At 34.8% G+C, this 12,749-nt stretch overlaps 1 protein-coding gene across 1 annotated transcript; it reads right to left on the bottom strand.

Annotated features, from left to right (window-relative positions):
- Positions 1-2,224: 2,224 nt before the first annotated feature.
- LOC134257360 (uncharacterized) lies at positions 2,225-5,052 on the bottom strand. Its single transcript, XM_062739987.1, has 6 exons — positions 4,998-5,052; positions 3,462-3,601; positions 3,008-3,110; positions 2,773-2,871; positions 2,556-2,672; positions 2,225-2,452 (listed from the first exon to the last, which is right to left on the bottom strand). The coding sequence occupies exons 2-6, from the start codon at positions 3,566-3,568 to the stop codon at positions 2,225-2,227; spliced, it is 654 nt and encodes a 217-aa protein (XP_062595971.1). The 5' UTR covers positions 3,569-3,601; positions 4,998-5,052.
- Positions 5,053-12,749: the final 7,697 nt, after the last annotated feature.

Raw genomic sequence — 12,749 nt, forward strand, 5'->3', positions numbered from 1 at the left:
AGAAACTATGAATTAGAGGGTGAAAAGTGGTCATATTTTGTGCGGTTATACATTAATTTTTTAAAATAAGTGAAAATGACCCAATTAAGTGCTTGATTATGATTTGACTATATGTATTTAAAGTTATGAAGGTGATTAAGAATGATATAAATGTGTTAAAGGCTAAAATTTGACTTAAAACTTGGGTGCAGTTTTGGCTAGATTGGAGCATTTTTTAGGACATTACACATAGAACTGTAAATGCTGTAAAATCTTAATTTATTGTTGAATTTTCATGAAACTTGGCATGATGTCTCTACTTATGCTGTAGATTGACAAACAGTGTGAAATATTGTAAAATCAGAAAAATGCTTTTCCATATTGGGTACATCCCACTAATTATTTTTAGAATCGGTAGGAGAAGAAAGTAGTGCAGAAAAAATTCCAAGTTCCTTAATTTGCAGACTTGCATAAAAAAAATTGGGCAGATGTACTAAACTGAGCCTCACACTTGTTGATAAAGAGTATCTTTCCTACCAAAAAAGCTTGAAAAATGTAATTTATCAAGAAGATCAGCCGAATTATTTTGTGTATTACAACGCCAGTAACAATTCTGAAATTCCCCTACTTTCACTTTCATTTTTAGAGGTTCCCGCAGACAGACGCATTTTGCCGGAAAACGAATCTGGCATGCCACCTCGAGATTTTAACCAAGGAAAGACAAGTTGACGTGCTTTGATTTGAGGGGTCACTCACTTCTGAACGAAAATTAGGGACATCGCTATGAGAAGAAACGTTAACATTGTCGCCTATGGGAAAACAATTAGTGGACTGTACCCATATATGAGGATATTAATACAAAGAACACGTCACATAAATTTTCAGCAAATATGTAAATGGTAATATTAATAAAGTAGTTTGTGGCACATGTATATGAGGACAATAACAATGAATGTTCATCATGCTCATTCTTACAAATGCTATATTTTCTGCAATTGTTCAATTATTCAGTTGATGAGCGTGTTCTTTTTTTGTTCATAACATTGAATGATTCCATACTCAAAACTGCCTTGAAATGAGCTTGACACGCCTACAGCGATTTCAGAGCATGTTTTCTCTGCTTGAATAATTTGATTGGACTAAACTTGCAGAAGCCGCGTGTCTGAAGGTGAAATATTCACATGTCCCAAAAATTATTGAAATTCACCTTTTCAATTTAGTAAAATTGATTTTCATGGAGAATTATGCTAAAAAACAAATGGGCTCATTAACTAATATATGCCTTTGCATTCAGGAGGAAGAAACATTAAGAACCTTATTCAGTGGCGTAGCATCGTTTTTTAATGTGGGGGGGATTTTCTGAAGAAGTTGACATGCAAAAAAAAAAAAAAAAAAAAAAAATATATATATATATATATATATATATATATATATATATATATATATATATATATATATATATATATAATAATGCCCAAAGTCGAAAAATTCCAATTGGGTAGGGGGTGTAATCAGTGTCAACTACTTTTAGTACCAATTCTAACCAGACTTTCTATCAATATTTCCTATAGTAAAAGTAAGCTTGGGAAAAAAGTGGTTGAGAGAAAAAGCTACGCCCCTGTTATTTGATTTACGTCGAAAAAATTTCGTCGTTTAAAATTTCTTTTCCACATTTTTACAAACATTCGAAATAGTATCAATAGAGAAACTCAGTGCTCATGTATACGTTTCATCTTTCAAATTAAAAGGGCAATATGTATACCTTCTTTTATTTTTTTTTTCAAATTATGCATCGGATTATAGTTCTTATCTTTGTATAATAAATGTGTATTTAAGGGAGGTTGGTCGAGGGTTTATGCCAGTAGATGAGGGTGTGTGAAAAGCAAAAGAGAAGGGGATAAAGATAACTATACTATCTCAAAGTTTGAATTTTATTTAAATCTTAATTTTTTTTTCTAAGCGTTGTTTCAATTTGTCCTCCGCCAATCTTTTGACACCCCCAATAATAGCCATTACTTTCCCCCTCCCAACTCCTCTCCGTCTAGTTTTGCAACTATTTCACTTCGTATATTTATCTCCCTGAGGGGTAGATTGTCCCTTGCTCGGTCACAAGCTTTGATGAAATCGCCAGGGACGTATTTCCTATTTATTTTCATATCTGTAAAAAAATAATTATTTTATTTCATAATTTTTTTTAAAATCCTAATCATTAATTGTTTTTGTATGAAAAGATTAATATTAAATTTTAATTTCCCAGAAACTTGTCAACTTCGTGGGTATAGGGCTCAAAGTTGTCCTCTGCCTCTTCCCAAGTCGCGCAACCAGTTCTGTCCATGAAGATTTTTCTTAGCATTTCCCTTTTCTTCTCTAGCTTTATTGTGGTCGTTCTTAGGTGTACATCTTTCTGTGTTTGAATTCTCATCAGGTGTTGTAGAACAACATCTGATGTCAACCCCAAGAGTGCCTTAAATAACTACAAAGAAAAAAATTAATCATATTTACTTTTGAAAAGAAAGAAGTTCACATACAGAAATGAAACTCTGTATTATTTTTGATTTATTTAAATACTTAAAAACCTTTGGTGGGAATTCAGTTTTTCCCCACAAGGCAAACATTCTCTCCACCTCTGCAAAGCAGGAATCGTCGTATGAGGCCACACTGAACACGACATTAAGGCTGTCTTTTTTGCAAACCTTTTGAAATAATTTACTTTGAAAATAATCAAGAAGAGAAATCGAGAAATAGTATACGATTTAGTAGGTATTTATTATAAATTTAACACCCTTTACTTACTTTCTGCTGTAAATGGGATAGAACCACGGTCGTGGTCTCTTTCCACTCATCCCCAATGCTATCTCTCAAGAAGATTCCCCCAGCTTGAAACACCTGGTCCTAGGACGGAAGAAGGACAAATGTAATCACAACCTCATACAACACACATAATATATATGAGAAATAGTGAGGAGAGGAGATTAAGTTTAATTTTGAGAGATCAAATAAAAATATTTGATTGTTTTATTAAACCTACCTGAAAAGTCAATTCTTTAATACGATTCTTAGCACTATGAATATTTCCCACCAGCTTGGCTTCTTCCGGTGTAAGTTCAATAAACACTTCCACTTGGAAGAACCTGGATATATATAAAAAAAATGCAATTTCATTTGCAAGATTTGTCTTATCTCAAAATTCTTATTTAGTCGAGAATAGGGGGATGGGGGTTCGGGTTCCAAATAATTTCAGCATCAATTTCTTTCTCATACAAAAAGAAAACTACCCTTACTTCGTTTTTTTTTTATTTTGTTAACCCTATCCCCATTCCATCCCCACCAGGTTTATTTTTACTGTTTACGTCCAATTCCGGAATTTTTTTGACTATCATAGAAAAGTAACAATGAACTTGTTCAAGGGTTGAAATTTAGCATTTTAGTTGACGCAATGTATTTAAATTTATGATAATATGATACCGAAAAAGTAAACTAACCTGTAGCTGTCAAATAAGTCGTTGTTTGGTTCTTCTAGTAGAAGCTTCTTACAAGCAGAAACTAAGTGATTCCCTCCTAATAGAAATAAGGGGATGTCATCTTCCATTCGCTGGGCAGTGAAATTGGAAAGGTCAGAAATCTAAATAAAATATTCAAAATTAAAGGTTTAGTTTAAGTAATTCCATAGCAAAGTAAAACAATTCATAGCAAGGGATGTCATTTTTAACTGGTTTACCATTTTAATTGATTAGGTTGATGATAGTCAGTAGCAAATGTGTTTAGTCGGAAGCCTGTTGGCGCTAGGTAGAAGAAATATTTTATCCCCCCCCCCTAAATAACTTTTTTTTGTCTAGCGGTCCGACTGCTGTAAAGTAATATAGTTAGATTTATGAAAATTTAGTAAAATTTAAGAATATGAATAGAAATATTGAGTAATATCGTTGTGATTAATGACTATTTTTATTAACGACATTGTATGAAAATTAACACAAACATATAATTTATTAGAAGGATATGGAGATACATGTATTGAACAGCATTCAATCTCAAAAACTATTTAGCAATATACAAAATCAGAGCAGAGCAAACACGGACCTTCAAAACATAACAGGTGGAATTAGGTGCCTTGGAGGAGTGAGCATCCCCTGCCGACCGGTCATACCCTCCATGTGCTCGTTGTCATGATCAGGAAATAACGGAAAAAAATCCGTCGTCAATTTAGTGTATAAATAATGGACTAACAATTGGTATGAAAAACGTCAGTCAGCATTTCATTCAATGATAAATTGTATTTACTGACAAGGGTACAGTAAGAAAGAAATATTGATACCGCATTTAGGGAATATGAAGAACTTTTTTAATAAGGATATTTTGATAATTGTGCTACATGTCTAGGATTTTCCACAGTATTTCAAATTAGAACAATTTTTAATTTAAACCACACCATTTCAATTTCTTGATTCTCAGACATTTGGAAAAAGTAGGATCGGGCCATCGATTATATAAACATTTACTTTGTGTAAACAAATATTCTAGGCAGAACATGAAAGAAATTGCGAGGACACATTTCTCTACTTTTTATGATTATCAGAGAAAGCTTCGGTAGAAAAATATCTTATGTAAGGAAATTATACGTCTGTCGCCAGATATTTTACTTATTCTTCTTGGTTTACGCAGAAAGCAGAGAAAAATAGAGCAGAAACGAAACAAGAATTACAATTGAATTTTCCGTGTACGGAAAATTTTATAATTTGTTTCTGGGGTCCAAAGAGAAAAAATGGAATTGGCGCGTGGTCTTACCCGATGTAAATGGAATCAAGAAAAAAGTAACACGCATAAAAATGCATGTTTATATATCATTTGACTTCATTTTTTGTGATACTTCAGTTATGCTTCATGCTTTAATTAATTTTTAAAATTTGAAATCAGATTAATCATTCGCAATGTACTGTGGTTATACGATTAAACTGTCATTTTGCCTTCAACTATGTGTGTTATTTAGGTCTCCATTATCTGCATTAGGCTAATTATATTACAATGTCTGGATCTAGGAGTACAGGTATTTTGTTTATAAGTGGTCCTGGGGCTTCTATGATATTTCATATGAAGCAGAATTTATGCAAAATCTTTTACGTGAAAAGAAAAAAACACTTGCTGTGGCCTTCAACTCGACATTTAGATATATCGACAACGTTTTGTCAATTAATAATGTTAATTTCCATTCCTACGTCGACACGATATATCCTGGTGAGCTTGAGATAAAAGATACCACAGAGTCCGACACTTCTGCTTCATACTTGGATATTTTACTTGAAAAAGACACTAATGGTAATCTAACAACCAAGCTATATGATAAACGTGATGACTTTAACTTTTCTATCGTCAACTTCCCTTACTTATGCAGCAATATACCTTCATCACCTGCATACGGAGTATTTATATCTCAGTTGATTCGATACGCAAGAGCATGCTCTACGTATGAACAATTTATTAAACGAGATAAATTATTGACAAGCAAGTTGATGAAACAAGAATATCAACAGTCTCGTTTAAAGTCATCATTTCGTAAATTCTAAGGTCGATACAATGACCTTGTCAGCAAATACAATTTATCATTGAATGAAATGCTGACTGACGTTTTTCATACCAATTGTTAGTCCATTATTTATACACTGAATTGACCACGGATTTTTTCCGTTATTTCCTGATTATGACAACGAGCACACGGCGGGTGTGACCGGTCGGCAGGGGATGCTCACTCCTCCATGGCACCTGATCCCACCTCAGATGTTTCAGAGGTCCGTGTTTGCTCTGCTCTTATTTTGTATACTTGTTTAATGGACGTTGAGATTGAATAATGTTCGTTATTTTTATATCCTTCTCATGATACTGTGTTTGATGGCATTTACCCATTCCTCATCGACTTCCCTACACCTGGTAATGTATTAAACACAGTTAAAAATGTCATGTATTATTTTTGGTATATCGTAAACACACAGGTTAATATGGTATTCACCATTTATCAATATTTACCTGTATTCCCTTGGCGCCACCGTTAATCTTTCTATGCTCACTTTGAAATCACCTATAAGCAATAAAAATTAACATGAGAGAATGATAACTTAGATAATTTTAGCTCTTTTTAATATGCCTGCTTAAACTCAAGTCACTTTAAATGAACGTTCTGATCAGGCTATACTTACGATAGGAAATTGGAATTTTACTGTCTTTGGTTTTCATTTGAAATCGAGTCGTACATTTGAATGACTTGGACAAAATCGAATTTTTTTTTTAAATTTAAATTAATAGATTTATTGATTGATTGTATATTGTTTAACGTCCCGCTTGAGAATTTTTCACTCATATGGAGACGTCACCGTATGCCGGTGAAAGGCTTCAAATTTAGACCTATACTCGGCACTCAGGGCCATTGAGCAGTGAGGGTTCTTTATCGTGCCAGCGCCTACCGTGACACGGGACCTACGTTTTTAAGGTCATATCCCAAAGACCCGTTGCTTTCAGTATTTATCACTTTGAGTGTTGGTGACCACATATCACTGTTGTGATGTAATTTCCCATCTAGTCAATGCATTATGACGTCATAGAATGCGTCATTTTCCTCATATCCTGTAAATTCCTTTGAAAACGACTTAAAATTGAAGCTTTTTTCAATATTTCATATGGAGCACAACCTCTGATCCAAAATATGCAAATACATAATAAAAGCTCTGTTTCTGAAGGTAAAAAAAACATGTTTTATTTTTTGAATCGTGGACTGTGCTCATATTTTAATTCTTTGCTGAAGGTAGTCGAATACGCATGTTTTTTGCAAATTTGAAGAACATTGCAATTTCTTAAATCTGTTTTCCAATATTTAGATTCTCAAAAACGAAATTTTGTTATAGGAAATTAGAGCACCAAGTATTTACTTTCTTTTGATATATGAAATGGGAAAGAGGGTGATAGTTAATTAATTGATATAAGTACAGGGCCATTTTATGCATAAGATGGCTCTATCTCTTTATATAGATATTTCTGTCAGTCAGCTGACAACTCAGCGGCTGGGATGATCACAGGGGGCTGGATGGATCCTATGTCAACTCCAGGTTTTAACAATTTAACTTTAATGATTGAAAATTCCGGTGCCTCGCTAGCTTCAATAATACCTTTAAAATATTGTGTAGATTTAATTAAGATATTTCAAAGTAAATAAGTGTGTGTTCACAGATTTAGAAATACAGTAAATACATTTTTAAACTCACCTTCGTTTTCTGCCTTGAAGACGAAATGCCGGTATTTTCTAATACCCTTAAAGGGAAGGAAATAGTCTTTGGTAAACGTCTTCCAATCTTACCAGTGCCCCTCTGTTCCACCAAAAACAACAACTTCATTAGATGTTGAACTCTTCCGAACAACGTTTGCCAGCTGATCCAGGGAGTCCACCTCAGATCTTATGTAAAAATTCTTTATGTACGCGAACCCAGCGTCAACAAGGCTTTTTCCTGCATGGCATGGAACTTGCATATGGAGATGTATGGAACGCCGTCACTGCCTTATAGCAGAACACAACAATTGCACTCCGTCAACCTTCCATTACATTATGTCAATTCTTTATGACATTTACTCACACAACTATTACATTGTGTCAACATTCTATTACATTATGTCAACTCTACATGATATTAACTCATACTACTATAGCATTGTGTGAACTTTCCTTTACATTATGTCAACTTTTTATGACATTTACTCACACTACTATTGCATTGTGTGAACTGTCCTTTACATAATGTCAACTCCATATGACAGTTACTCACATTACTATTACATTGTGTCACCTTCGGTTTCATTATGTCAACACTTTATGACATTTACTTCTACTATTATTTTATTGTGTCAGCCTTCCATTACATTATGTCAACTCTTTATGACATTTACTCACACTACTATTGCGTTGTGTCAACCCTCCATTATATTTTGTCAACTCTTTATGACATTAACCCACACTACTACTGCATTGTGTCAACCTTCCATTACATTATATCAACTCTTTATGACATTTACTCACACTACTATTGCATTGTGTGAACTTTCCTAAATACATAGTCAACTCTATATGACATTTACTCACACTACTATTACATTGTGTCAACCTTCGGTTCCATTATGTCAACTCTTTACGACATTTACTCACACTACTATTGCGTTGTGTCAACCTTCCATTATATTATGTCAACTCTTTATGACATTTACCCACACTACTATTGCATTATGTCAACCTTCCATTATATTATGTCAACTCTTTATGACATTAACCCACACTACTACTGCATTGTGTCAACCTTCCATTATATTGTGTCAATTCTTTATGATATTATCCCACACTACTATTGCATCGTGTAAACCTTCCTTTACATTATGTCAACACTTTATGACATTTACACATTCTTGTATTTCGTTATGTTTACTGTTCATGACATTTAATTAAACAACAATAACATTGTGTTAACCTATCATTACATTATGTCAATTCTTTATGATATTAACTTACACTACTACATTATGTCGATTCACTATTACGTTATGCGAACACGGGTATCCTCGGCCTTTATATGAGCATAACGTATTTTCCGCGTTCCGCAAGCACTAAATTGGCGGGAGAGAAAATTGTCGTAGAAGAAATCTCAGCGATTTGAATAAAAATTTTAAGCGACAAAGGATTGACAATCTTGAAACGTGCAAAGCCTTAACACTGCGACTGTGAATTAAAGTCATGTCGAAATTCAATGGCGTTTACTTTAATCTGATAATTAAATAAATCAAAAATTATGAGTCGTGCAGCAATTTTTTTTTTCTTTTTACTCGTATTTTGAATTGTTTGTTTGTTTGTTTGTTTTTTTTTGGATAAAAGTCTTAAACTTCTGAGCTTACTTAGAACATTGTCATACGTTTTTTTATCAGTCTTGAACTTTCCTTTTTTTTTTAAGTGTAAACACATCGTTATAACACACGTGCACTGGTGGGTTGGGGGGAGGGGGAAATCCCGCCCTACCATCTCTAGTGACCAAAATCTACAAGTACATAAAATTAATAAATTAATTGGGTTTACTTTGTAGGACATTGCATTAGTTTCACATTGAGTTTAGCTGAATTAAGTTGAAAACTATTTTATAAAACTATAAAGCCTGAGAGCTTCTCCGCTTTCCCCCTTGGTCTCCAACCATAGACCGTCCCCCTTCAGGCTTGGACAATTTTTTTGTTCAAGATTCTCAAATCCGCTACTGATATGTTCCCATGCATGCTTACTAAGACATATTCAATTGATTTAGATGAGGGATTGGTAGATTTTTATAATAGAATTCTGGCCCTGGAATGGTTGAAAAAATTACTAATTCCAGTGACGTATCATCTTTTTTCGAAAGAAGGGGGGGGGGGGGGGGTCAGCCAGAAAAAGAATATTCGCCCGAAAAAAAACTTGAGAAGCCAAAAAAAAAAAATAATTGCCCACTCCAAGCCCGAAAATCCTATTTCGGGGAGGGGGTCCAACTTCGATCAGTCCTAATTTTTTTGTCAGATATATTACATTACCCTCAGTGGACTATAATTCAGCAAAAAGTGGGGGTGGGGGCTGTACTTTCAATGAACATTACATTTTCTATTGTAAAGTTATGTCTGGGAAAAGAGGGGGGGGGGGCTGATATTTTGTGTCTGTAATTCTTCCTAATCAATCAGGACCCCCCCCCCCCTCTTACCAGTCATAAAAACACGGTCGTCAACATTCATTTTATACCAGATATACAGCTTTGAGAAATTGTAAATGTATTTTTACATCAGGTAATGCACTTTTGGAATCAACATGATAAAGAGTTAACACAATATAGAGATATTTTAAGATCACATAAGAAAGAGTTGACATAACGTAATTATTTATCCACATCACGGAATTGAGTTTTGACATAATGTAATAAAGTGTTGATATAATATAAAAATATGTTCACATAATGTCATACACTGTTTACACCACGTAATAAAGCACTGACATAAAGGTAAGATGTGTTCACCTCACATCATGATGCTTTCGCCGTAAAATAAAGAAAAACCCATATCATGTAATAATGCTTTGATACAATAGAAATATACACTCTCAAAAAGGAATGGATTTTTGACTTCATGTAATGATAAGTTTAATTATAAAACACAATTCACTTGATGTAATGCAGTTTTGACCTCACATATTAAAGAAATGAAATGATGTGAAGAAACATTCATTTCACGTAATAAAGTTTTAACACAATGTAAACATATTATCACTTCACATAATGAATTTTCGACTTCAAGTTATGAAGTGCTGACATAATGAAAGGATGTATTTACTTCATGTAATGCAGCATTGACATGATGTAAAGATATTTTTACATAATCTCATAAAAAATTGACATAACGTAAAGATATGTTCACATCACGTAATGATAATGCATAGTTGTATGCTATAAGGCAGTGTTGGCGAGGTATGTCCAGTGCACGATGTTTTTTCGATATTGTCGACATCGTTGTAAGAACGCCAGTCCTCCTAATATCATAACATATTAAACATGACAATAATACCTTTGTTTATATCTTTTTATATTACATTGTTTAACAATATAACGTCAAAATCTTGTTAAAATTGCTTTCCCCTTTTCTGTTGTTTACATCGTTCACATCGTCGACATCGCAATGTTGGTCAATATCGTTTCTACATCCGGTCAACATCGCCTTCTTTTTATCCTGTTTACATCGTTCACATCGTCGACATCGCAATGTTGGTCGATATTGAGTCGACATCGTGTCAACATTGCCTTCTTTTTATCTTGTTTACATCGTTCACATCGCCGACATCGCAATGTAGGTCGATATCGAGTCGACATCGAGTCAACATTGCCTTCTCTTTATCTTGTTTACATCGTTCACATCGTCGACATCGCAATGTTGGTCGATATCGAGTCGACATCGTGTCAGCATTGTCTTCTCTTTATCTTGTTTACATCGTTCACATCGTCGACATCGCAATGTTGGTCGATATCGAGTATACATCGTGTCAGCATTGCCTTCTTCTTATCTTGTTTACATCGTTCACATCGTCGACATCGCAATGTTGGTCGATATCGAGTATACATCGTGTCAACATTGCCTTCTTTTTATCTTGTATACATCGTTTACATCGTCGACATTGCAATGTTGGTCGATATCGAGTCTACATCGTGTCAACATTGTCTTCTTTTTTTCTTGTTTACATCGTTCACATCGTCGACATCGCAATGTTGGTCGATATCGAGTATACATCGTGTCAACATTGCCTTCTTTTTATCTTGTATACATCGTTCACATCGTCGACATTGCAATGTTGGTCGATATCGAGTCTACATCGTGTCAACATTGCCTTCTTTTTATCTTGTTTACATCGTTCACATCGTCGACATTGCAATGTTGGTCGATATCGAGTCTACATCGTGTCAACATTGTCTTCTTTTTATCTTGTATACATCGTTCACATCCTCGACATTGCAATGTTGGTCGATATCGAGTCTACACCGTGTCAACATTGCCTTCTTTTTATCTTGTTTACATCGTTCACATCGTCGACATTGCAATGTTGGTCGATATCGAGTATACATCGTGTCAACATTGCCTTCTTTTTATCTTGTACACATCGTTCACATCGTCGACATTGCAATGTTGGTCGATATCGAGTCTACATCGTGTCAAAATTGCCTTCTTTTTATCTTGTTTACATCGTTCACATCGTCGACATTGCAAGGTTGGTCGATATCGAGTCTACATCGTGTCAACATTGTCTTCTTTTTATCTTGTTTACATCGTTCACATCGTCGACATTGCAATGTTGGTCGATATCGAGTCTACATCGTGTCAACATTGCCTTCTTTTTATCTTGTTTACATCGTTCACATCGTCGACATTGCAATGTTGGTCGATATCAAGTCGACATCGTGTCAACATTGCCTTTTTAGCCGGGCTTATTGCTCAAAGAGCAATAGCCGGCTTATGGGATCCTGTTCAACTTCCTGTTCAAGGCAGGATGTTGACCCAATAGTCGCCAAATTAAACTGACGTTCTGAAATATAGTGTATCTACTTGTAATCGCTGTTGAAACAATTTATACACATAATCTGATTAATTAAATGTGAATATAAACTGTACTGTAATTATTATTGTGCAGTTATCAAAAATACATTTGTTCTTAGTAGAGAACTTTAAACAAATTCCTACGCATAGCCTGGTTCCCTGTCCCTGTTTTGCTTCGTTTACTCTGCGTCACTGCCTCGGCAATGGTGAGACAGGGTACCAGGCTAAATTTTCCACGCATTCGACAAACCTAATCAGCCGAGGAGTCCTTAATGATGCAGGTGTTAGGCCTACACAGTGCCCCCCTAGACATCGCCAGATTTCGTTTCTGGAGATAAACAAAGAAGACGCCATATTACACAAGGTATTAGGTATACGCGATTGCGGTATGGCGTTCTCCATGGTCAAATACAGCTGGTACAACGAAACTTTTGCGGAAATCGGAGACTGCCGTACAATCTGACCACGTTTCAAAGATTGTGTATGACAAAGATGCGCAGTTAATAAGGGGAATTGTGCAAGCCTCCATGCGAGACCGGAGCTACAGCTACAGGTTACTGTAAGTTCATCCCATTTCTTTGAGATTTTTGGAAGAAAAGAAAAGTTTTTTTTTTAAGTCTTTGCCTTGCCAATGACCAAATAAATGGTTGACTACAGTATCTGAA

This window comes from Saccostrea cucullata, unplaced genomic scaffold (genome assembly GCF_032062105.1).
Source record: "Saccostrea cucullata isolate Sc308-1 unplaced genomic scaffold, CSIRO_AGI_Scuc_v1 ctg17172, whole genome shotgun sequence".
NCBI lineage: Eukaryota > Metazoa > Mollusca > Bivalvia > Ostreida > Ostreidae > Saccostrea > Saccostrea cuccullata.

Bases quoted from the DNA above. Each gene is read 5' to 3' on its own strand.
- LOC134257360 (XM_062739987.1), bottom strand. From the start codon at position 3,568: ATGGAAGATGACATCCCCTTATTTCTATTAGGAGGGAATCACTTAGTT. The intron at 3,111-3,461 runs GTTAGTTTACTT...ATATATATCCAG, and splicing joins GACTTATTTGACAGCTACAG to GTTCTTCCAAGTGGAAGTGT. The intron at 2,872-3,007 runs GTAGGTTTAATA...CTTCCGTCCTAG, and splicing joins TTAAAGAATTGACTTTTCAG to GACCAGGTGTTTCAAGCTGG.